Raw genomic sequence first — 23,843 nt, 5'->3', positions numbered from 1 at the left:
CCGCCCTCCATGTTATCGTGCTCACCATACAGTAACATGTAGCACACGTCAAATGGCAACCGGTCTTATCACGACAGAGTGGAACCCAGGCGGTATTGACATGTTTCCCCCGGGGATCCCTATTCTGACGTGGCGCCACACGGAATGGAATTACTGTAATTACAGTACCCACACGTACGTATGCACAGGAGTACACGCCACGCATGGACGCACGCACGCACACAAACGGACAGACACAGACATACACACAGAGACACACACACACCTCTGCAGCGCCCTTTTCAAATATTAATTACCCCCGGGTTCCATTATTGATGCTCTGTTTATCTGGAACAGAACAGCATTTAAATAATGCACATATTCCACACACAGTCACTAGCATCCACACACAGCTACACAGTATCAGTCACGTCACTGAGCTGAGCCAGTCAGCCAGTGACTTATGGGCAGATTCAGCACCTAGATATCTGGACTAGTATGGCGGACAGTATTTACAGAATAACGGTGAGAGTCACTGGCTGGCTGACTGGCCTCAGCACGGCACAGAGGAAATGATTCAGCACGAGCTACAGTACCAAGTAACAGTTACCAGCACCCTTATTACGGCTGGGTGTCTGGTCACCAGCAGACTACTGTTAGTTATCGTCCGGAAGTGTGGCAGTGTGCGCCCTCGTTCACTCCTCTTCCAGGATTGAAAAGCATCGGTATAAGAAATGTGGTATACTTTTCTAGCATGAGAGCTACTTTTAAATGACTAAAAATGTCGTGAGTTACTGTTTAAAAAAAAAAAAAAAAAAAAATTTAACCCTTCAAATAAGACACTAATTTCCCAAATTCTGTTTTCTTGATCATTTTTTCCCCTGTTTTTATTTTTTTTCTATTGAATTAAATTCTTCATAGAGAAACAATGACACTTGATGTTCTGAGTCCATGTCAATGCTGAAATCACATCAGAAGACCATTTGGTTTAGGCCATTTAGTTGTTGTTGGTCTAGCTAGTCATCACAGACATCGCCCTAGGAAGTAGGGCTGCTGATAAATATCTCTATTTTTTTATATATATACACAATCCCCCCTTCATAAAATCAGCGAATTATGCCTTTATTACTCATGTACACCAACTTTGCAACAGCTGGACCCAACTGACCAACTCCCTCTCTCCTTCCACCCTAATCTCCATCAAGCTTTCTGTTCCTACTTCCAAAGAGGAAGACTGAAACCAAAAGAAAGCAAGCGGGAGAAGAATGGACGGAAGAAAAGAAGAATAAACAAAGACCTAAGTGGTGGACGGACTTCTCCTCTCCTTCCAGCCATTGCGCCACACCCTTAGGGGTAGTAGGGGGTGGCTAACATCAATGGCGGTGTCCCAAATGGCACCCTATTCCCTATATAGGGCGCTACTTTTGACCAGAGCCCTAAGGGGTCAAAAGGAGTGCACTTACATAAGGATATAGGGATGTTGCGCTGGACTGAGGCCTGTGAGCCATTGGTCTCCATCACTGATAAGGATCCATGTTTATGTTCGGGAGGGTTATCTCGGGCTCTGAGACACTTTAAAAAGCCCAGTGACATAACACCAATTAGCCTCTGTCCATCTAGAGCCTTTGCGTGAGTGGGGGGAGGAAAAAAACAGTGTTTGGTGATGCTCATTGTTAGTGATGGAGAGAGACGGTGTGTGTGTGTGTGTGTGTGTGTGTGTGTGTGTAGGAAGCACTTTAACCTGTTCCTCCATTGTTTACAGCTCAGGTTTATTCTGACCCAACACAATGGCTGAAATGGCATGTTGTTTTTCTTACTTAGGGCTGATTATGAGACCTGGAGTGGGGCGATGAAAGCCCTACTCCAGGAAGTATGGTGGGAGGGAGAGAAAGAGGAGGAGGGGAGGAGGAAGGGTGGGAGAGAGGGCTCTCCTCCGTCTCCTACTCAGGCCCTGTGTGGGGGAGCAACCTGCCCTCCCTCAGACAGCCACCCTCTGCCCTGAATACAGAGCCAGGCTGGGCAGAGGTGTCTGTGTGTATACGGTGTGGTACTGTTCCTTTCCTCTGTACAGCCGGCTAGCTCCTCTGGCTCCAGCAAAAAGGCTAGATAACAGGCTAGCTACCAGGCTAGCTACCAGGCTAGCAGTCTATCGGCTCCAGGTAGGGAGCTAAGAATAACCCATATATGAAAGAAGCTCTTCTTCAGACGAACTTTGCCTGATTTCACACATAATATACAGGGACCTGAAAGACTGAAGATGTGGTGAAATGCTGATCCCTGGTATTCTATTTGTGGTAACGATAAGTCGATAGCGTACACAAACACGTGTCCATCATGTGCAGGTATGCATTTGTGGTAACACTGACACACACTCACGCCCATATAGTGTACAAGCTCGGTGAGCCCACAAGCACGCACACATTTTCATAAAGCACAAAGCAAGAATAACAAGCAGGAAGTGTGATTCCTTTAGATAAGATCACATTTATTTGCTCAGTGCAGCACAATATACCAGAATAGAAATATCTCAGGACAACTCTACAACATGACATCATTACAAGGGTTCGTGGTACCGAGTTAGTTAACTAGCCTTAAATAACACGAAGAACATGATTATGTTTAAGCCCCCGCAACATTCAGTTTACCCAGCATTTGCGACAAATAATCTAAACATTGAAGAGAGTTCAACCAATGTTAAACATTAAACACATTTTTTTTTTTAAGTCACATTTTCAACCATGTTTAGGGACATTTCCAGCCAAACGGCCTTCTTGTTAATGCGTCCATTCTCCTCTTAATCTGATAAAGAGCTGAGCCACTTAATACAGTCGGGTCATGAGCTAACTATTAAGAGAGCCTGGCCTGACAATTTAGAGCATTAAGAAAATACATATGAGAAAATTCAATAAGGACATGCTGGATAACAGAAGGGAAAACAGTGTGTGTGTGTGTGTGTGTGTGTGTGTGTGTGTGTGTGTGTGTGTGTGTGTGTGTACCCTGTGTGCATGGGTGTGTAGTCCTCTAGTAAAGCTTGGGCCACAAAACTGTCCCAGATTTGGCATGGACGTTTCCAGCATCATATCAGGTCTCACAACGTCCTAATATGGCACTGTCGAGAGCAGGTCATCGTGGGAGTTGGAGTCCCCCCGGGATCACTAGCCCTTTGATGTTTTCATACAGAAAAAAAAAGAAAAGGACTTGCCGTGGTTCTTTGGCATTGAAATGTCCCAAAAACGTACATCAGCAAACAGGCAAAGCAAGAAACCTTTCCCCCAGTTTTGCCCCCTTTCTAAAGAACCGTCAACTGACTGCTGGATTGAATAGAGTTCACCTAGATGGGGATACTGTCGAATGTTGAACTCCTATCTTCCTCAAAAGAAGAACGCCTGAATTCTCCACCTCATCGGGAAAACTAAGTGGTCAGTATCTGAACAAAATAAGAGCCTGTTTGAAAGTACAATAGTAGGAAACCCAATCGATATTTGGCATACGTCCGTGAGCAAATATTTGTTTCGAGAGAACTGAGCTGCCTGTCAGTATCCAACACACTAAAAAAGACCCAAACATTTATTTAAAAAATAAAAATAAAAACTATGCAGTCGCACAAACATAGTAGCATACAAAGCACCCCCCCCCACACACACACACACACACACACACACACCCCCCACACACACACACACATCCATCCCCAAAGGGCAGAAGAGTCACGGAGAAAGTCATGTGAAAGTAATAAAGTGGTGAACAACGTGTGATGACTCTGAATATCAACAGTTCAGGAACATCACATGGTCAATAGAGAGAAACAGCTCTATTGTTTCAATAACCGGTGGTAAAATGTAGAGGAGGGAAATATATATATATATATTAAAACAAATGGTGTCTGTGTTGACATTCTTCAATAAAGCGGACAGAATGGAGGAAGGATGAACGTATTGCACTCTGCCCTTTGGCTGCGCAAAGACAGTCTCCAAAAGTGTTTGTAGTTTGACAATATTTGAATTGTGAGCTTTTCTTATTCAAATCACCTAATCAAATATATACAGTAGGCAAAACATGCATAAGACTATGTACAAATTTGAAATGTAACATGGAACTTTAGCCTACATAAAGATGAACAGCACTGTATTCATTGCAGAGGCAGCCTAACAATACAGTAGTCCAACTCAATGTCTGTCCATACCGTCATCACTGCAAAATTCCTAACATGAAAAATTCCATTAAAAAAAAAATAGCCCTAAATTGCACGTTATCTCTCTCTACATCTCTCATTCCGTCTCGTTCTTTTTGAAATATATAACATCTAACACACATTCAACTTTGGTCAACTAAGAAAGTAAAGCTACTAAGTATATTGTATATTTGCTCCCAAGTGGAGGAGTAGGCTGCCATAAAAAGAGAGAGAAAATATTCAAGAGGCCAAAGCCTGTGAAAGGTCTAATAAATAACTAGTAACATTGGACCGGAAACAGTTGAACATTGAGATCTTAATTTCTATCTGTTTCTTTATACTGTAAATTAATGCAGCCCTACAGGTTATTGTGTTACCGCATACATCCCAAATGGCACCCTATTCCCTATCTAGTACACTACTTTTGACCAGAGCCCTATTGGTCCTGGTCAAAAGTAGTGCACTATTTAGAGAATAGGGTGCCAATTGGAATGTAATGCAGTAACACAACAACCTGTGGGGCTGCATTACTATGCAGACAATACTTTACGACACTTGGCCAGGGGCCGATGTTCCTCCGCTGACAGCAGCTCACAGCTTTCTCAACATTCACGGTCATTAACCCATGGCCAGACTATAATGCCGTCACGTCACCGTTAACGCGAGCCGCAGGTTAACAACTCACGATGACCTATGAGACATGCTATGCAACTTGAAAAAGCAGCACGTCCGCGAAAGCGGAGATCGCTTGAGTCTATTTTGCACGGCAGGGAAGAGCATTGCAGAGACGTCGACGCACAGAAACAAGCATATACTATCAAAGATGAATTCACAAATAATAACAAAAAAGTTCATTGTGCACACATTAAAAGGTTTGCTATCGTATTTTAGGCTGCTATTAACTTTTTTTTAAACTTCCAACTTGACGCAATTGTTGTCGCCTAACCACCAAAGGAAATTATTCTCATCATTATCCTTTGTTGTTATGGCGCAACAAGCAACCTGGCCTCAGAGAAAGACGTATAATACTATACATCCCACTCAAGACATATGATAAGTTAATTAATCCAATTCGTATGCTATTGTACGGCCAGGTAAGACGAATGATACTTTTGACCATATCTTATAATCATATGATACTGTACAACCGCAATTGCATTCATAATGTAAAGTAATATAGCATACTAAAAGAAATGTCTCAGATTTATGTACAGAATAATACGAATTGCCCTGAGACCACGTTGAGTAACCAGATAATTGGAAGAGAAAATTTGACATCGAAAAAAAAAAAAAATCAGATGTGGATGTTTGCTCACTCTTTCTTTTAGAAAGTCTCATCAGAAAAATCTTAGATAATGAAGACAGTAAAGGTCACTAATCAGGCCCACTGGTATTGGCCTGTTAATACCGGATGCAACAAACAACGCTTTGGAGATGAAAAACTACTCAGAAACTCAAACAATCAATTTTCAATCAATCTTCTGCTTTGACACAACGACCACATTCTCCTCATAAGCGAACTGGAACGTACTGTCTGTCTGCAATGTACTTTGGTTACAGAGTCAGACAGGCGCTGATGATAAGGAAGCTTGTTGAAACAAAAGTCATCCAGTCAATGATTACTCTGATCCCTCGGGAGTAAACTAGTCCTGGTGTTTAAACCTCTAAACAAAGTGGTCCTCCCTTTCTCTGCCCGTACCTCTGCCTCAGAACAGCCCAGATATAAATGAATTATGAAGTACTTGCTTCTCTTCAGAGTCTGAGCTTGCTGCACCCTTCAGAGCACAATATTGTAAATATTCTGCTTCCGTGTTTAAATAAAATCACATCAGAGGGAAAAAATGTAAATAAGTTATTGACAGCTCCCCTTAGCTCAGTATTAAAGTGTTTTTCAGTTTTGTTAAATTATGTGAGTACTTTGTTGCATTTAATACACTATAGTCATGGCACAAATACACATTGTTTCACAAACTGCTAGGAAGATACACAGTCTCAAACATATTTTTCCCACAAGAACATGTGTTCTTGTGTTCTTACAGTTTGTGTTTTTGGCAAGTACTGTCAGAAGGGAGGTGTTCAATCAACTACCACTCCATCCACGGCAAAACGCTGACACAACGTAGCCATATCTCTGTCATCCGTAACTGGAGTCAAAGGTTAGGTTACTGTAATTCCACATCCTTATTCTGACTCTCACTCCCCCTCCATGTTCTACCTCTCTCATGGCAGAGGCTGGGCTGTACTTCCCACGCGGGGCTCAAAACGCTCGGGTCCTGGAGCCGATCCTGTCAGAGCCAGCTGTGACCAGGAACGCAACCATCCAACTGTCTGGAAACAACCGTAGCAACACAAAATCCTGTGAAGCCTGTTCCCCGTAGCTCAGCATCAACATGGGACACACTTAGTGCTTTAGCAACACGACACACTGACTCGACCGTCACACGGGTCTCTGGGAGAGGTCCTACACATGGCATGTGGAGCGTGTGCAGACTGGCCCCTGTCCGTGCCCCGGCCCAGGGCCAAAAGGATTCTTACTGTCCACACGCTGCATGCAGAATGAACATAGACGCTTTAAACCCTTCCGGAAGGCACTGTTGGTTAGACTATAGATCAGACAGTTACAGAAGCTGTTGCTGATAGCCAGCCAGGTGGTGAGGAACGAGGCGACGGGGTGACGGTAGATTCCAGCGCTCTCCAACAGGAAGTACAGGATGTAGGGAAGCCAAAGGAGATAGAAAACGCTGGTGATGCGAAACAGCACCATGGCGTAGCGTTTGTCCGTGCACGCCGGCGCGTGCTGCGGCTGGCCATCCTGTCCCAGAGAGCTCTCCTGTGGGCTGAAGCGGGCGCGGCGCTCGCTGATCTCCTTTGTGTGTTGCCGGCAGATACGGAAGATGTTGGCGTAGGTGAAGCAGACCGTCATGGCTGCCGGCACGTAGAGCAGCGCCACGATGAATGACGTGAAGAGCGGCTTTGTCCCCCACTCCATGGCACACCACTCAACCACATCGCCGTGGTAGCCAGGCTTCCCCCAGCCGAAGAAGGAGGGCAGGAAGATGAGGGCGGAGTAGAGCCAGATGAGGAGGATGCACACGCGGATCCGGCACGGTGTCACCAGTGTAGCATACGACAGCGGCCGCGTTATCGCCATGTAGCGGTCCACGCTAACGCACGCCAGTGACGCCATGGAAACGCTCTTCAACACGGAAACCATGTAACCAAACACCTTACAGGTGAGCTCTTCATCCAGGCCTTTCAGGTGGTGGAGGAGGGAGAGGGAAGGGATGAGGCAGCTGACCCCAACTAACAAGTCTGCGTAGGCCATGGTCTGGATGAAGGCACTGGTGGTGTGGTGGTGGAGCAGTGGAGCACAGTGGAAGACAAAGATCACCACCAGGTTGCCAGAGATGATGAGAACTGTAAGGAGCAAGATGATGGCCACCTCTAAAAGACAGGTGTTGATGATCTGGGAGTAGCCCATGTCTAGGAGGCAGAAAGGAGAGCCGCTCTGGTTCAGGAGCTCAAGGTCCAGCAGGTCCAAGGAAGAGTTCATCTTGCAGCCAGGGAGCCTTCTGAAAGCCCCTGGTCTGAAACCAGATCCAGAGACAGAGGACTGGAACTTGGCCGGGGATGGTCAGTGGCTGGTCCAAGTCCTAGCTCAGCAGCAGACCAGGCCGGTGCCCCAAAGAGAGGAGCTGTGTTCCCTCTGCCATGTCAGCAGCAGTGTTGAAGACTCGCCCACGATCAGCGACTAGGGAGTCTCCCAGGGCACCCCTCACTGCACAGACGAGTCACACAGAGAATGACACAGATAGCAGAGGACAAATATTCTGGCAGGCTCTCATCCTACTTCTCGTTCTCTCCTCAGAAAAGACACAGCCAACATGTGCAGCGCTGTGTGCCTGCTGCATGAAGAGCAGGGGGGAAATATATCATCAAAAAGGTCAAACAACTTTTATAATCTTCGCTTACTATAATACCGGTTTGTCTCATAAAAATGCAGTCACACGTTCCCCAATATCTCAGGTGATATGGAGTGCGATGGTTCCCAGAGAATGTTGTCCTCTCCTTTCAGTCTTTTTCTCCAAACACGAACAGCTCAGACGGATAGTGTCCAAAGAGTCGAAACCACCCGTTCTGCTAATCGCCACAGGAACTTCAGCAGAAAGGAGAAAAGCAAGGATATTGTCATCCACTCAGGCTCTCCCGGTCTCTCTCACGCCGGGAACAGAGAGTATAAATGTTACATGTAAATGATTGAGGATGAAGGAGTAGCCTCAAGCAGGCGATTGGCATTTTAAACAGAGTCCAGGTCTCCTCAGAGAGGCAGCAGCGGCATATGGTGGAAATGAGAGAGCAGGAGCAGGCATACCGATGCAGAAACCCAGTCTCTCTCTCTTCTGTGGAGTTGATTCAGCCTTGTTTCTCTCGCTCTGTCTCTCTCTCCTTTGGGCTCTGTCTCCTCTCTCTCTCTCTCTCTCTCTCTCTCTCTTTCGCTCTCTGTCTCTGTCTCCGTAAGTGATTGAGAGACCGTCTCCGTCTCTCTGACTCAGTCTCACGCCGCCCATCCCCGTCTCACTCACTCACTCCATCCATCCATCCCCGTCTCACTCACTGCGTCCGTCACCGTCTCCCTCACTCACTCATCTCTGTCTCACTCACTCGCTCGCTCTGTCCGCCTCGCTCGCTCCGTGTCAGTCTCTCTCGCTCAGTCTCTCTCGCTCAGTCTCTCTCGCTCAGTCTCTCTCGCTCAGTCTCTCTCGCTCAGTCTCTCTCGCTCAGTCTCTCTCGCTCAGTCTCTCTCGCTCAGTCTCTCTCCCTCACTCGCTCCGTCTCTCTCCCTCACTCGCTCCGTCTCTCTCCCTCACTCGCTCCGTCTCTCTCCCTCACTCGCTCCGTCTCTCTCCCTCACTCGCTCCGTCTCTCTCCCTCACTCGCTCCGTCTCTCTCCCTCACTCGCTCCGTCTCTCTCGCTCCGTCTCTCTCGCTCTCTCGCTCCGTCTCTCTCGCTCGCTCACTCGCTCCGTCTCTCTCGCTCCGTCTCTCTCGCTCCGTCTCTCTCGCTCCGTCTCTCTCGCTCCGTCTCTCTCGCTCACTCGCTCCGTCTCTCGCTCCGTCTCTCTCGCTCCGTCTCTCTCGCTCCGTCTCTCTCGCTCACTCGCTCCGTCTCTCTCGCTCACTCGCTCCGTCTCTCTCGCTCACTCGCTCCGTCTCTCTCGCTCCGTCTCTCTCGCTCCGTCTCTCTCGCTCCGTCTCTCTCGCTCCGTCTCACTCGCTCCGTCTCACTCGCTCCGTCTCACTCGCTCCCTCGCTCCGTCTCACTCGCTCACTCGCTCCGTCTCACTCGCTCACTCGCTCCGTCTCTCTCGCTCACTCGCTCCGTCTCTCTCGCTCACTCGCTCCGTCTCTCTCGCTCACTCGCTCCCTCGCTCACTCGCTCCCTCGCTCCGTCTCTCTCGCTCCGTCTCTCTCTCGCTCACTCGCTCCCTCGCTCCGTCTCTCTCGCTCCGTCTCTCTCTCGCTCACTCGCTCCCTCGCTCCGTCTCTCTCGCTCCCTCGCTCCGTCTCTCTCGCTCCCTCGCTCCGTCTCTCTCGCTCACTCGCTCCCTCGCTCCGTCTCTCTCGCTCACTCGCTCCGTCTCTCTCGCTCCTCGCTCCGTCTCTCTCGCTCCTCGCTCCGTCTCTCTCGCTCCCTCGCTCCGTCTCTCTCGCTCCCTCGCTCCGTCTCTCTCGCTCCCTCGCTCCCTCGCTCCGTCTCTCTCGCTCCCTCGCTCCGTCTCTCTCGCTCCCTCGCTCCGTCTCTCTCGCTCCCCTCGCTCCGTCTCTCTCGCTCCCTCGCTCCGTCTCTCTCGCTCCTCGCTCCGTCTCTCTCGCTCCCTCGCTCCGTCTCTCTCGCTCCCTCGCTCCGTCTCTCTCGCTCCCTCGCTCCGTCTCTCTCGCTCCCTCGCTCCGTCTCTCTCGCTCCCTCGCTCCGTCTCTCTCGCTCAGTCTCACTCGCTCCGTCTCACTCGCTCCGTCTCACTCGCTCCGTCTCACTCGCTCCGTCTCACTCGCTCAGTCTCACTCGCTCCGTCTCACTCGCTCCGTCTCACTCGCTCACTCGCTCAGTCTCACTCGCTCACTCGCTCAGTCTCACTCGCTCAGTCTCACTCGCTCCGTCTCACTCGCTCCGTCTCACTCGCTCAGTCTCACTCGCTCACTCGCTCCGTCTCTCTCGCTCCGTCTCCCTCGCTCCGTCTCTCTCGCTCCGTCTCTCTCGCTCACTCGCTCCGTCTCACTCGCTCCGTCTCACTCGCTCACTCGCTCCGTCTCTCTCGCTCCGTCTCTCTCGCTCCGTCTCACTCGCTCACTCGCTCCGTCTCTCTCGCTCCGTCTCTCTCGCTCCGTCTCACTCGCTCACTCGCTCCGTCTCTCTCGCTCCGTCTCTCTCGCTCACTCGCTCCGTCTCACTCGCTCACTCGCTCACTCGCTCCGTCTCACTCGCTCCGTCTCACTCGCTCCGTCTCACTCGCTCACTCGCTCCGTCTCTCTCGCTCCGTCTCACTCGCTCACTCGCTCCGTCTCTCTCGCTCCGTCTCACTCGCTCACTCGCTCCGTCTCTCTCGCTCCGTCTCTCTCGCTCACTCGCTCCGTCTCACTCGCTCACTCGCTCCGTCTCACTCGCTCACTCGCTCCGTCTCACTCGCTCACTCGCTCCGTCTCACTCGCTCCGTCTCACTCGCTCCGTCTCACTCGCTCACTCGCTCCGTCTCCCTCGCTCCGTCTCCCTCGCTCCCTCGCTCCGTCTCTCTCGCTCCCTCGCTCCGTCTCTCTCGCTCCGTCTCACTCGCTCCCTCGCTCCGTCTCACTCGCTCCGTCTCACTCGCTCCGTCTCACTAGCTCACTCGCTCCGTCTCACTCGCTCACTCGCTCCTCGCTCCGTCTCACTCGCTCACTCGCTCTGTCTCTCTCGCTCCTCGCTCTCGCTCCGTCTCTCACTCGCTCCGTCTCTCTCGCTCACTCGCTCCTCGCTCCTCGCTCCGTCTCTCTCGCTCCCTCGCTCCGTCTCCGCTCCCTCGCTCCGTCTCTCTCGCTCAGTCTCTCTCGCTCACTCGCTCACTCGCTCCGTCTCACTCGCTCCGTCTCACTCGCTCCGTCTCACTCGCTCCGTCTCACTCGCTCCGTCTCACTCGCTCACTCGCTCCGTCTCACTCGCTCCGTCTCACTCGCTCCGTCTCACTCGCTCACTCGCTCCGTCTCACTCGCTCCGTCTCACTCGCTCACTCGCTCAGTCTCACTCGCTCCGTCTCACTCGCTCCGTCTCACTCGCTCACTCGCTCCGTCTCACTCGCTCACTCGCTCCGTCTCACTCGCTCCGTCTCACTCGCTCACTCGCTCCGTCTCACTCGCTCACTCGCTCCGTCTCACTCGCTCACTCGCTCCGTCTCACTCGCTCCGTCTCACTCGCTCCGTCTCACTCGCTCAGTCTCACTCGCTCCGTCTCACTCGCTCCTCGCTCCGTCTCACTCGCTCCGTCTCACTCGCTCCGTCTCTAGCTCACTCGCTCCCGTCTCACTCGCTCACTCGCTCAGTCTCACTCGCTCCGTCTCACTCGCTCACTCGCTCCGTCTCACTCGCTCCGTCTCACTCGCTCCCGTCTCACTCGCTCCGTCTCACTCGCTCCGTCTCGCTCCGTCGCTCCGTCTCACTCGCTCACTCGCTCCGTCTCACTCGCTCCGCTCTCACTCGCTCAGTCTCACTCGCTCGCTCCGTCTCACTCGCTCACTCGCTCCGTCTCACTCGCTCACTCGCTCCGTCTCACTCGCTCACTCGCTCCCCGTCTCACTCGCTCACTCGCTCCGTCTCACTCGCTCCGTCTCACTCCGTCTCACTCGCTCACTCGCTCCGTCTCTCGCCCGTCTCACTCGCTCCGTCTCACTCGCCGTCTCACTCGCTCCGTCTCACTCGCTCACTCGCTCCGTCTCACTCGCTCACTCGCTCCGTCTCACTCGCTCACTCGCTCCCGTCTCACTCGCTCACTCGCTCCGTCTCACTCGCTCACTCGCTCCGTCTCACTCGCTCACTCGCTCCGTCTCACTCGCTCACTCGCTCCGTCTCTCTCCGCTCCGTCTCACTCGCTCCGTCTCACTCGCTCCGTCTCACTCGCTCACTCGCTCCGTCTCTCGCTCCGCTCCGTCTCTCTCGCTCCGTCTCACTCGCTCCGTCTCACTCGCTCCGTCTCTCTCACTCGCTCCGTCTCACTCGCTCCGTCTCACTCGCTCCGTCTCACTCGCTCCGTCTCACTCGCTCCGTCTCACTCGCTCACTCGCTCCGTCTCACTCGCTCCGTCTCACTCGCTCCGTCTCACTCGCTCACTCGCTCCGTCTCACTCGCTCACTCGCTCCGTCTCACTCGCTCCGTCTCACTCGCTCCGTCTCACTCGCTCAGTCTCGCTCCGTCTCACTTCGCTCCTCGCTCCGTCTCTCGCTCCGTCTCACTCGCTCGTCTCACTAGCTCACTCGCTCCGTCTCCGTCTCACTCGCTCCGTCTCACTCGCTCCGTCTCACTCGCTCCGTCTCACTCGCTCCGTCTCACTCGCTCACTCGCTCACGTCTCACTCGCTCCGTCTCGCTCCGTCTCACTCGCTCCGTCTCACTCGCTCCGTCTCACTCGCTCCGTCTCACTCGCTCCACTCACTCGCTCCGCTCCGTCTCTCGCTCTCACTCGCTCCGTCTCACTCGCTCACTCGCTCCGTCTCACTCGCTCCGTCTCACTCGCTCACTCGCTCCGTCTCTCACTCACTCGCTCCGTCTCACTCGCTCCGTCTCACTCGCTCACTCGCTCCGTCTCACTCGCTCCGTCTCACTCGCTCACTCGCTCCGTCTCTCGCTCCTCGCTCACTCGCTCCGTCTCACTCGCTCCGTCTCACTCGCTCCGTCTCACTCGCTCCGTCTCACTCGCTCCGTCTCACTCGCTCGCGTCTCACTCGCTCCGTCTCACTCGCTCCGTCTCACTCGCTCGCTCCGTCTCACTCGCTCACTCGCTCCGTCTCACTCGCTCGCTCCGTCTCACTCGCTCACTCGCTCACTCGCTCCGTCTCACTCGCTCCCTTGCTCACTCGCTCCGTCTCACTCGCTCCCTCGCTCACTCGCTCCGTCTCACTCGCTCACTCGCTCCGTCTCACTCGCTCCCTCGGTCTCACTCGCTTCTTCGCTCCGGCTCACTCGCTCCGTCTCACTCGCTCACTCGCTCCGTCTCACTCGCTCACTCGCTCCGTCTCACTCGCTCACTCGCTCCGTCTCACTCGCTCACTCGCTCCGTCTCACTCGCTCACTCGCTCCGTCTCACTCGCTCACTCGCTCCGTCTCACTCGCTCACTCGCTCCGTCTCACTCGCTCACTCGCTCCGTCTCACTCGCTCCGTCTCACTCGCTCCATCTCACTCGCTCACTCGCTCCGTCTCACTCGCTCACTCGCTCCGTCTCACTCGCTCCGTCTCACTCGCTCCGTCTCACTCGCTCCGTCTCACTCGCTCACTCGCTCCGTCTCACTCGCTCCGTCTCACTCGCTCCGTCTCACTCGCTCACTCGCTCCGTCTCACTCGCTCACTCGCTCCGTCTCACTCGCTCACTCGCTCCGTCTCACTCGCTCCGTCTCACTCGCTCACTCGCTCCGTCTCACTCGCTCCGTCTCACTCGCTCCGTCTCACTCGCTCCGTCTCACTCGCTCCGTCTCACTCGCTCCGTCTCACTCGCTCCGTCTCACTCGCTCACTCGCTCCGTCTCACTCGCTCACTCGCTCCGTCTCACTCGCTCACTCGCTCCGTCTCACTCGCTCCGTCTCACTCGCTCCGTCTCACTCGCTCCGTCTCACTCGCTCCGTCTCACTCGCTCACTCGCTCCGTCTCACTCGCTCCGTCTCACTCGCTCACTCGCTCCGTCTCACTCGCTCCGTCTCACTCGCTCACTCGCTCCGTCTCACTCGCTCCGTCTCACTCGCTCCGTCTCACTCGCTCACTCGCTCCGTCTCACTCGCTCCGTCTCACTCGCTCACTCGCTCACTCGCTCACTCGCTCACTCGCTCCGTCTCACTCGCTCCGTCTCACTCGCTCACTCGCTCCGTCTCACTCGCTCACTCGCTCCGTCTCACTCGCTCACTCGCTCACTCGCTCCGTCTCACTCGCTCACTCGCTCCGTCTCACTCGCTCACTCGCTCCGTCTCACTCGCTCACTCGCTCCGTCTCACTCGCTCACTCGCTCCGTCTCACTCGCTCCGTCTCACTCGCTCACTCGCTCCGTCTCACTCGCTCCGTCTCACTCGCTCACTCGCTCCGTCTCACTCGCTCACTCGCTCCTCGCTCCGTCTCACTCGCTCACTCGCTCCGTCTCACTCGCTCACTCGCTCCGTCTCACTCGCTCACTCGCTCCGTCTCACTCGCTCACTCGCTCCGTCTCACTCGCTCCGTCTCACTCGCTCCGTCTCACTCGCTCCGTCTCACTCGCTCCGTCTCACTCCGTCTCACTCGCTCCGTCTCACTCGCTCCGTCTCACTCGCTCCGTCTCACTCGCTCCGTCTCTCGCTCCGTCTCACTCGCTCCGTCTCACTCGCTCCGTCTCACTCGCTCACTCGCTCCGTCTCACTCGCTCCAGTCTCACTCCGTCTCCTCGCTCCGTCTCACTCGCTCACTCGCTCCCTCGCTCCGTCTCACTCGCTCACTCGCTCCGTCTCTCGCTCACTCGTCTCACTCGCTCACTCGCTCCGTCTCACTCGCTCACTCGCTCCGTCTCACTCGCTCCGTCTCACTCGCTCCGTCTCACTCGCTCAGTCTCACTCCGTCTCCTCCGTCTCACTCGCTCCGTCTCACTCGCTCCGTCTCACTCGCTCCGTCTCACTCGCTCCGTCTCACTCGCTCCGTCTCACTCGCTCACTCGCTCCGTCTCACTCGCTCCGTCTCACTCGCTCACTCGCTCCGTCTCACTCGCTCACTCGCTCCGTCTCACTCGCTCACTCGCTCCGTCTCACTCGCTCACTCGCTCCGTCTCACTCGCTCCGTCTCACTCGCTCACTCGCTCCGTCTCACTCCGTCTCACTCGCTCCGTCTCGCTCCGTCTCACTCGCTCCGTCTCACTCGCTCACTCGCTCCGTCTCACTCGCTCCGTCTCCTCGCTCCTCGCTCCGTCTCACTCGCTCCGTCTCACTCGCTCCTCGCTCCGTCTCCGCTCCGTCTCACTCCGTCTCACTCGCTCCGTCTCGCTCCGTCTCCTCGCTCCGTCTCACTCGCTCCGTCTCACTCGCTCACTCGCTCCCGTCTCACTCGCTCGCTCCGTCTCACTCACTCACTCGCTCCGTCTCACTCGCTCACTCGCTCCGTCTCACTCGCTCACTCGCTCAGTCTCACTCGCTCCGCTCAGTCTCACTCGCTCACTCGCTCCGTCTCGCTCCGTCTCACTCGCTCCGTCTCTCGCTCCGTCTCTCGCTCCGTCTCACTCGCTCAGTCTCACTCGCTCCGTCTCACTCGCTCAGTCTCACTCGCTCACTCGCTCACTCGCTCCGTCTCACTCGCTCCGTCTCACTCGCTCCGTCTCACTCGCTCCGTCTCACTCGCTCCGTCTCACTCGCTCCGTCTCACTCGCTCCCTCGCTCCGTCTCACTCGCTCCGTCTCACTCGCTCACTCGCTCCGTCTCACTCGCTCACTCGCTCCGTCTCACTCGCTCCGTCTCACTCGCTCACTCGCTCACTCGCTCCCTCGCTCCGTCTCACTCGCTCACTCGCTCCGTCTCACTCGCTCACTCGCTCCCTCGCTCCGTCTCACTCGCTCACTCGCTCCCTCGCTCGTCTCACTCGCTCCTCGCTCCGTCTCGCTCCGTCTCACTCGCTCCTCGCTCCGTCTCTCACTCGCTCCGTCTCACTCGCTCACTCGCTCCGTCTCACTGTCGCTCCTCGCTCACTCGCTCTCACTCCGTCTCACTCGCTCCGTCTCTCACTCGCTCCTCGCTCACTCGCTCCGTCTCACTCGCTCCGTCTCGCTCCGTCTCACTCGCTCCGTCTCACTCGCTCACTCGCTCCGTCTCATTCGCTCACTCGCTCCGTCTCACTCGCTCCGTCTCCTCGCTCGTCTCTCCGCTCTCACTCGCTCCGTCTCACTCGCTCACTCGCTCCGTCTCACTCGCTCACTCGCTCCGTCTCACTCGCTCACTCGCTCCGTCTCACTCGCTCCGTCTCACTCGCTCACTCGCTCCGTCTCACTCGCTCACTCGCTCCGTCTCACTCGCTCACTCGCTCCGTCTCACTCGCTCACTCGCTCCGTCTCACTCGCTCACTCGCTCCGTCTCACTCGCTCCGTCTCACTCGCTCACTCGCTCCCTCGCTCCGTCTCACTCGCTCACTCGCTCCGTCTCACTCGCTCACTCGCTCCGTCTCACTCGCTCACTCGCTCCGTCTCACTCGCTCACTCGCTCCGTCTCACTCGCTCACTCGCTCCGTCTCACTCGCTCACTCGCTCCGTCTCACTCGCTCCGTCTCACTCGCTCACTCGCTCCCTCGCTCCGTCTCACTCGCTCACTCGCTCCGTCTCACTCGCTCACTCGCTCCGTCTCACTCGCTCACTCGCTCCGTCTCACTCGCTCCGTCTCACTCGCTCCATCTCACTCGCTCCATCTCACTCCCGTCTCACTCGGCTCACTCGCTCCGTCTCACTCGCTCCGTCTCACTCGCTCCGTCTCACTCGCTCCGTCTCACTCGCTCCGTCTCACTCGCTCCCGTCTCTCACTCGCTCACTCGCTCCGTCTCGCTCCGTCTCACTCGCTCCGTCTCGCTCGCTCCGTCTCACTCGCTCCGTCTCACTCGCTCCGTCTCACTCGCTCCGTCTCACTCGCTCCGTCTCTCTCGCTCCGTCTCTCTCGCTCCGTCTCACTCGCTCCGTCTCACTCGCTCCGTCTCACTCGCTCCGTCTCACTCGCTCCGTCTCACTCGCTCCCTCGCTCCGTCTCACTCGCTCCCTCGCTCCGTCTCACTCGCTCCGTCTCACTCGCTCACTCGCTCCGTCTCACTCGCTCACTCGCTCCGTCTCACTCGCTCACTCGCTCCGTCTCACTCGCTCACTCGCTCCGTCTCACTCGCTCACTCGCTCCGTCTCACTCGCTCACTCGCTCCGTCTCACTCGCTCACTCGCTCCGTCTCACTCGCTCACTCGCTCCGTCTCACTCGCTCACTCGCTCCGTCTCACTCGCTCACTCGCTCCGTCTCACTCGCTCACTCGCTCCGTCTCACTCGCTCACTCGCTCCGTCTCACTCGCTCACTCGCTCCGTCTCACTCGCTCCGTCTCACTCGCTCCTCGCTCCGTCTCACTCGCTCACTCGCTCCCTCGCTCCGTCTCACTCGCTCACTCGCTCCCTCGCTCCGTCTCACTCGCTCACTCGCTCCGTCTCACTCGCTCACTCGCTCCCTCGCTCCGTCTCACTCGCTCACTCGCTCCCTCGCTCCGTCTCACTCGCTCACTCGCTCCGTCTCACTCGCTCACTCGCTCCGTCTCACTCGCTCACTCGCTCCGTCTCACTCGCTCCCTCGCTCACTCGCTCCGTCTCACTCGCTCCCTCGCTCACTCGCTCCGTCTCACTCGCTCCCTCGCTCACTCGCTCCGTCTCACTCGCTCCCTCGCTCACTCGCTCCGTCTCACTCGCTCCCTCGCTCACTCGCTCCGTCTCACTCGCTCCGCTCACTCGCTCCGTCTCACTCGCTCCCTCGCTCACTCGCTCCGTCTCACTCGCTCACTCGCTCCGTCTCACTCGCTCACTCGCTCCGTCTCACTCGCTCCCTCGCTCACTCGCTCCGTCTCACTCGCTCACTCGCTCCGTCTCACTCGCTTCTTCGCTCCGGCTCACTCGCTCCGTCTCACTCGCTCACTCGCTCCGTCTCACTCGCTCACTCGCTCCGTCTCACTCGCTCACTCGCTCCGTCTCACTCGCTCCGTCTCACTCGCTCACTCGCTCCGTCTCACTCGCTCACTCGCTCCGTCTCGCTCCGTCTCGCTCGCTCCGTCTCACTCGCTCAGTCTCACTCGCTCCGTCTCACTCGCTCAGTCTCTCGCTCAGTCTCACTCGCTCAGTCTCACTCGCTCAGTCTCAGCTATATTTGTACCAATACAAAAGGTCCAAGGCAAAGTATTATTATTTTCTCACTCGCTCAGTCTCACTCGCTCACTCGCTCCGTCTCACTCGCTCAGTCTCACTCGCTCCGTCTCACTCGCTCCGTCTCACTCGCTCCGTCTCACTCGCTCACTCGCTCCGTCTCACTCGCTCCGTCTCACTCGCTCCGTCTCACTGCTCCGTCTCACTCGCTCGTCTCCGTCTCACTCGCTCCGTCTCACTCGCTCCGTCTCAGTCGCTCAGTCGGCTCAGTTTCACTCGCTCAGTCTCACTCGCTCCGTCTCACTCGCTCACTCGCTCCGTCTCACTCGCTCACTCGCTCCGTCTCACTCGCTCACTCGCTCCGTCTCACTCGCTCACTCGCTCCGTCGCTCACTCGCTCCGTCTCACTCGCTCACTCGCTCCGTCTCACTCTCACTCGCTCCGTCTCACTCGCTCACTCGCTCCGTCTCACTCGCTCACTCGCTCAGTCTCACTCGCTCCGTCTCACTCGCTCACTCGCTCCGTCTCACTCGCTCCGTCTCACTCGCTCACTCGCTCCGTCTCACTCGCTCCGTCTCACTCGCTCCGTCTCACTCGCTCACTCGCTCCGTCTCACTCGCTCACTCGCTCCGTCTCACTCGCTCACTCGCTCCGTCTCACTCGCTCCGTCTCACTCGCTCACTCGCTCCGTCTCACTCGCTCCGTCTCACTCGCTCCGTCTCACTCGCTCACTCGCTCCGTCTCACTCGCTCCGTCTCACTCGCTCACTCGCTCCGTCTCACTCGCTCCGTCTCACTCGCTCCGTCTCACTCGCTCCGTCTCACTCGCTCCGTCTCACTCGCTCACTCGCTCCGTCTCACTCGCTCCGTCTCACTCGCTCCGTCTCACTCGCTCCGTCTCACTCGCTCCGTCTCACTCGCTCACTCGCTCCGTCTCACTCGCTCACTCGCTCCGTCTCACTCGCTCACTCGCTCCGTCTCACTCGCTCACTCGCTCCGTCTCACTCGCTCACTCGCTCCGTCTCACTCGCTCACTCGCTCCGTCTCACTCGCTCACTCGCTCCGTCTCACTCGCTCACTCGCTCCCTCGCTCCGTCTCACTCGCTCACTCGCTCCCTCGCTCCGTCTCACTCGCTCACTCGCTCCGTCTCACTCGCTCACTCGCTCCGTCTCACTCGCTCACTCGCTCCGTCTCACTCGCTCCGTCTCACTCGCTCACTCGCTCCCTCGCTCCGTCTCACTCGCTCACTCGCTCCTCGCTCCGTCTCACTCGCTCACTCGCTCCGTCTCACTCGCTCACTCGCTCCGTCTCACTCGCTCACTCGCTCCGTCTCACTCGCTCCGTCTCACTCGCTCCATCTCACTCGCTCACTCGCTCCGTCTCACTCGCTCACTCGCTCCGTCTCACTCGCTCCGTCTCACTCGCTCACTCGCTCCGTCTCACTCGCTCCTCGCTCCGTCTCACTCGCTCACTCGCTCCGTCTCACTCGCTCACTCGCTCCGTCTCACTCGCTCACTCGCTCCGTCTCACTCGCTCACTCGCTCCGTCTCACTCGCTCCGTCTCACTCGCTCACTCGCTCCGTCTCACTCGCTCCGTCTCACTCGCTCCGTCTCACTCGCTCACTCCGTCTCTCGCTCACTCGCTCCGTCTCACTCGCTCCGTCTCACTCGCTCACTCGCTCCGTCTCACTCGCTCCGTCTCACTCGCTCACTCGCTCCGTCTCACTCGCTCCGTCTCACTCGCTCCGTCTCACTCGCTCCGTCTCACTCGCTCCGTCTCACTCGCTCCGTCTCACTCGCTCACTCGCTCCGTCTCACTCGCTCCGTCTCACTCGCTCCGTCTCACTCGCTCACTCGCTCCGTCTCACTCGCTCACTCGCTCCGTCTCACTCGCTCACTCGCTCCGTCTCACTCGCTCCGTCTCACTCGCTCACTCGCTCCGTCTCACTCGCTCACTCGCTCCGTCTCACTCGCTCACTCGCTCCGTCTCACTCGCTCCTCGCTCCGTCTCACTCGCTCCTCGCTCCGTCTCACTCGCTCACTCGCTCCGTCTCACTCGCTCCTCGCTCCGTCTCACTCGCTCCGTCTCACTCGCTCACTCGCTCAGTCTCACTCGCTCACTCGCTCCCTCGCTCCGTCTCACTCGGCTCACTCGCCCTCGCTCCGTCTCACTCGCTCACTCGCTCCGTCTCACTCGCTCACTCGCTCCGTCTCACTCGCTCACTCGCTCCGTCTCACTCGCTCCCTCGCTCACTCGCTCCGTCTCACTCGCTCACTCGCTCACTCGCTCACTCGCTCCGTCTCACTCGCTCACTCGCTCCGTCTCACTCGCTCACTCGCTCCGTCTCACTCGCTCACTCGCTCCGTCTCACTCGCTCCCTCGCTCCCTCGCTCCGTCTCACTCGCTCCCTCGCTCACTCGCTCCGTCTCACTCGCTCCCTCGCTCACTCGCTCCGTCTCACTCGCTCCCTCGCTCCGTCTCACTCGCTCACTCGCTCCGTCTCACTCGCTCCCTCGCTCACTCGCTCCGTCTCACTCGCTCACTCGCTCACTCGCTCCGTCTCACTCGCTCACTCGCTCCGTCTCACTCGCTTCTTCGCTCCGGCTCACTCGCTCCGTCTCACTCGCTTCTTCGCTCCGTCTCACTCGCTCACTCGCTCCGTCTCACTCGCTCCGTCTCACTCGCTCCGTCTCACTCGCTCAGTCTCACTCGCTCCGTCTCACTCGCTCCGTCTCACTCGCTCAGTCTCACTCGCTCAGTCTCACTCGCTCAGTCTCACTCGCTCAGTCTCAGCTATATTTGTACCAATACAAAAAGGTCCAAGGCAAAGTATTATTATTTTCTCACTCGCTCAGTCTCACTCTCTCACTCGCTCCGTCTCACTCGCTCAGTCTCACTCGCTCCGTCTCACTCGCTCCGTCTCACTCGCTCCGTCTCACTCGCTCACTCGCTCCGTCTCACTCGCTCCGTCTCACTCGCTCCGTCTCACTCGCTCCGTCTCACTCGCTCCGTCTCACTCGCTCCGTCTCACTCGCTCCGTCTCACTCGCTCCGTCTCACTCGCTCCGTCTCTCAGTTTCACTCGCTCAGTCTCACTCGCTCAGTCTCACTCGCTCCGTCTCACTCGCTCCGTCTCACTCGCTCACTCGCTCCGTCAGTCTCGCTCCGTCTCACTCGCAGTCTCACTCGCTCCGTCTCGCTCTCTCACGGTCTCTCTCTCACGGCCTCTCTCTCACGGCCTCTCTCTCACGGCTCTCTCTCACGGCCTCTCTCTCTCTCACGGCCTCTCTCTCACGGCCTCTCTCTCACGGCCTCTCTCTCTCACGGCCTCTCTCTCTCACGGCCTCTCTCTCTCACGGCCTCTCTCTCTCACGGCCTCTCTCTCTCACGGCCTCTCTCTCTCACGGCCTCTCTCTCTCACGGCCTCTCTCTCACCGGCCTCTCTCTCTCACGGCCTCTCTCTCTCACGGCCTCTCTCTCTCACGGCCTCTCTCTCACGGCCTCTCTCTCACGGCCTCTCTCTCACGGCCTCTCTCTCACGGCCTCTCTCTCACGGCCTCTCTCTCACGGCCTCTCTCTCAGTCTCTCTCTCAGTCTCTCTCTCTCGGTCACTCGGATTCTATCTCTCTTTGTCTCTCTGCAGCAGGCAGGGCAGAGCCAGTCCACCCCCTGTTCCAACTCCAGCCAGTAAGCAGCTGCAGGAGCGCAAGTCTCCCTTGTCCCTCCCATAACAGACTGGCTGGCTGCACAGAGCATACCCCGACCGCCACTCCACTATCTCACTCCCACACACACTCTCGCTCTCTCTCCTTGAACTCACACACACACCACCTCTCTCATACACACACACACACACATCATTATTTAACACTCACTTATCCATACACACCTAGTAAGTGCATTTTCCTCATACCAGTCCGTGTTAAAAATGCAGAAAACGCCAATTTCTCTCTCTATATTTTTTCCAGACACACATTCAGGCTGTATACCAAAAGTATGTGGACACCTGCTCGTGAAACTTCTCATTACAAAATCATGGGCAGTAATATGGAGTTAAGACTTTAGTGAAGTTGGGCACTGATGTTGGGAGATTAGGCCTGGCTTGCAGTCGGCATTCCAATTCATCCCAAAGGTGTTCAATGGGGTGTGAGGTCAGGGCTGTGTGCAGGCCAGTCAAGTTCTTCCACACCAATCTAGACAAACCATTTCTGTATGGACCTCACTTTTTGCACGGCGGCAATGTCATGATGAAACAGAAATAGGCTTTCCCCAAACTCTTGCCACAAACTTGGAAGCACAAAATTGTCTACAACACCATTGTATGCTGCAGCGTTAAGATCTACCTTCAATGGAACTAAGTGGACTAGCCCGACAAATTAAAAACAGCCTCAGACCATTATTCCTCCTTCACCAAACTTTACAGTTGGCACTATGCATTGGGGCAGGTAGCGTTCTCCTGGAATCCGAAAACCCAGATTTGTCCGTTGGACTGCCAGATGGTGAAGCATGATTTATCACTCCAGAGAACACGCTTCCACTGTTCCAGAGTCCATTGGTGGCAAGCTTTACACCACTAGGCTTGAGTACGGCTGCTCGGGCATGGAAACCCATTTCATGAAGCTCCCGACAAACAGTTATTGTGCTGACATTGCTTCCAGAGGCAGTTTGGCAGCTCTGGCGGGGCTGAAACTTGATATACTACTTTGTTGGAAAGGTGGCATCCTATGATGGTGCCATGTGGAAAGTCACTGAATTTGTTCTTAACTGACTTGCCTAGTTAAATAAAGGTCAAATAAAACTGAGCTCTTCAGTAAGGCCATTCTACTGCCAATGTTTGTCATATGGCTGTGTGCTCAATTTTATACACCTGTCAACAACGGGTGTGGCTGGAATAGCCAAATTCACTCATTAGAAGTGTCCATATATATATATTTTTTTACATATAATGTACAGTTGAAGTCGGAAGTTTACATACACTCATTTTTCAACCACTCCACAAATTTCTTGTTAACAAACTATAGTTTTGGCAAGTCGGTTAGGACATCTACTTTTTTTTAACGTAATTATGACATGCATTGAAGGTTGTGCAAATGTAACAAGAATATCTAGACTTAGGGATGCCACACGTTAGATAAAATACCGAACAGTTCCGTATTTCACTGAAATAATAAACGTTTTGTTTTCGAAATTATAGTTTCTGGATTCGACCATATTGATGACCAAAGGCTCGTATTTCTGTGTGTTATTATGTTATAATTAAGTCTGATTTGATAGTGCAGTCTGACTGAGCAGCAGCAGGCCCGTAATCATTCATTCAAACAGAGCTTTAGTGCGTTTTGCCAGCAGCTCTTCGCAAGCACAGCGCTGTTTATGACTTCAAGCCTATCAGCCTAATGGCTGGTGTAACCAATGTGTTTCAAACGTCACTCCCTTTTAGATTTGGAGTAGTTATTCCCCTTGCGCTGCAAGGACCGCGGCTTTTGTGGAGCGATGGGTAACGATGCTTCGAGTGTGGCTGTTGTCGATGTGTTCCTGGTTCGAGCCCAGGTAGGGGCGAGGAGGGGGACGGAAGCTATACTGGCAATAC

General features: G+C 55.5%; 2 protein-coding genes across 11 annotated transcripts in view; both read right to left on the bottom strand.

The window, feature by feature from the left end:
- LOC118387911 (rab GTPase-activating protein 1) overlaps positions 1 to 23,843 on the bottom strand; it is a 137,555-nt gene that overhangs the window by 33,112 nt on the left and 80,600 nt on the right. The gene's annotated exons all lie outside the window — the stretch shown is intronic.
- LOC118387910 (probable G-protein coupled receptor 21) lies at positions 1,765 to 9,786 on the bottom strand. The gene is made up of 2 exons (XM_052525985.1): positions 4,691 to 9,786; positions 1,765 to 4,508 (listed from the first exon to the last, which is right to left on the bottom strand). Exon 1 carries the CDS (start codon positions 7,701 to 7,703, stop codon positions 6,612 to 6,614), a length of 1,092 nt encoding a protein of 363 aa, XP_052381945.1. The 5' UTR covers positions 7,704 to 9,786; the 3' UTR covers positions 1,765 to 4,508; positions 4,691 to 6,611.

This window comes from Oncorhynchus keta, chromosome 9 (assembly GCF_023373465.1).
Source record: "Oncorhynchus keta strain PuntledgeMale-10-30-2019 chromosome 9, Oket_V2, whole genome shotgun sequence".
NCBI classification, from domain to species: Eukaryota; Metazoa; Chordata; class Actinopteri; order Salmoniformes; family Salmonidae; genus Oncorhynchus; species Oncorhynchus keta.
Note: the sequence above shows the minus strand (reverse complement) of the source record. Positions and strands in the feature narration are given on the sequence as shown.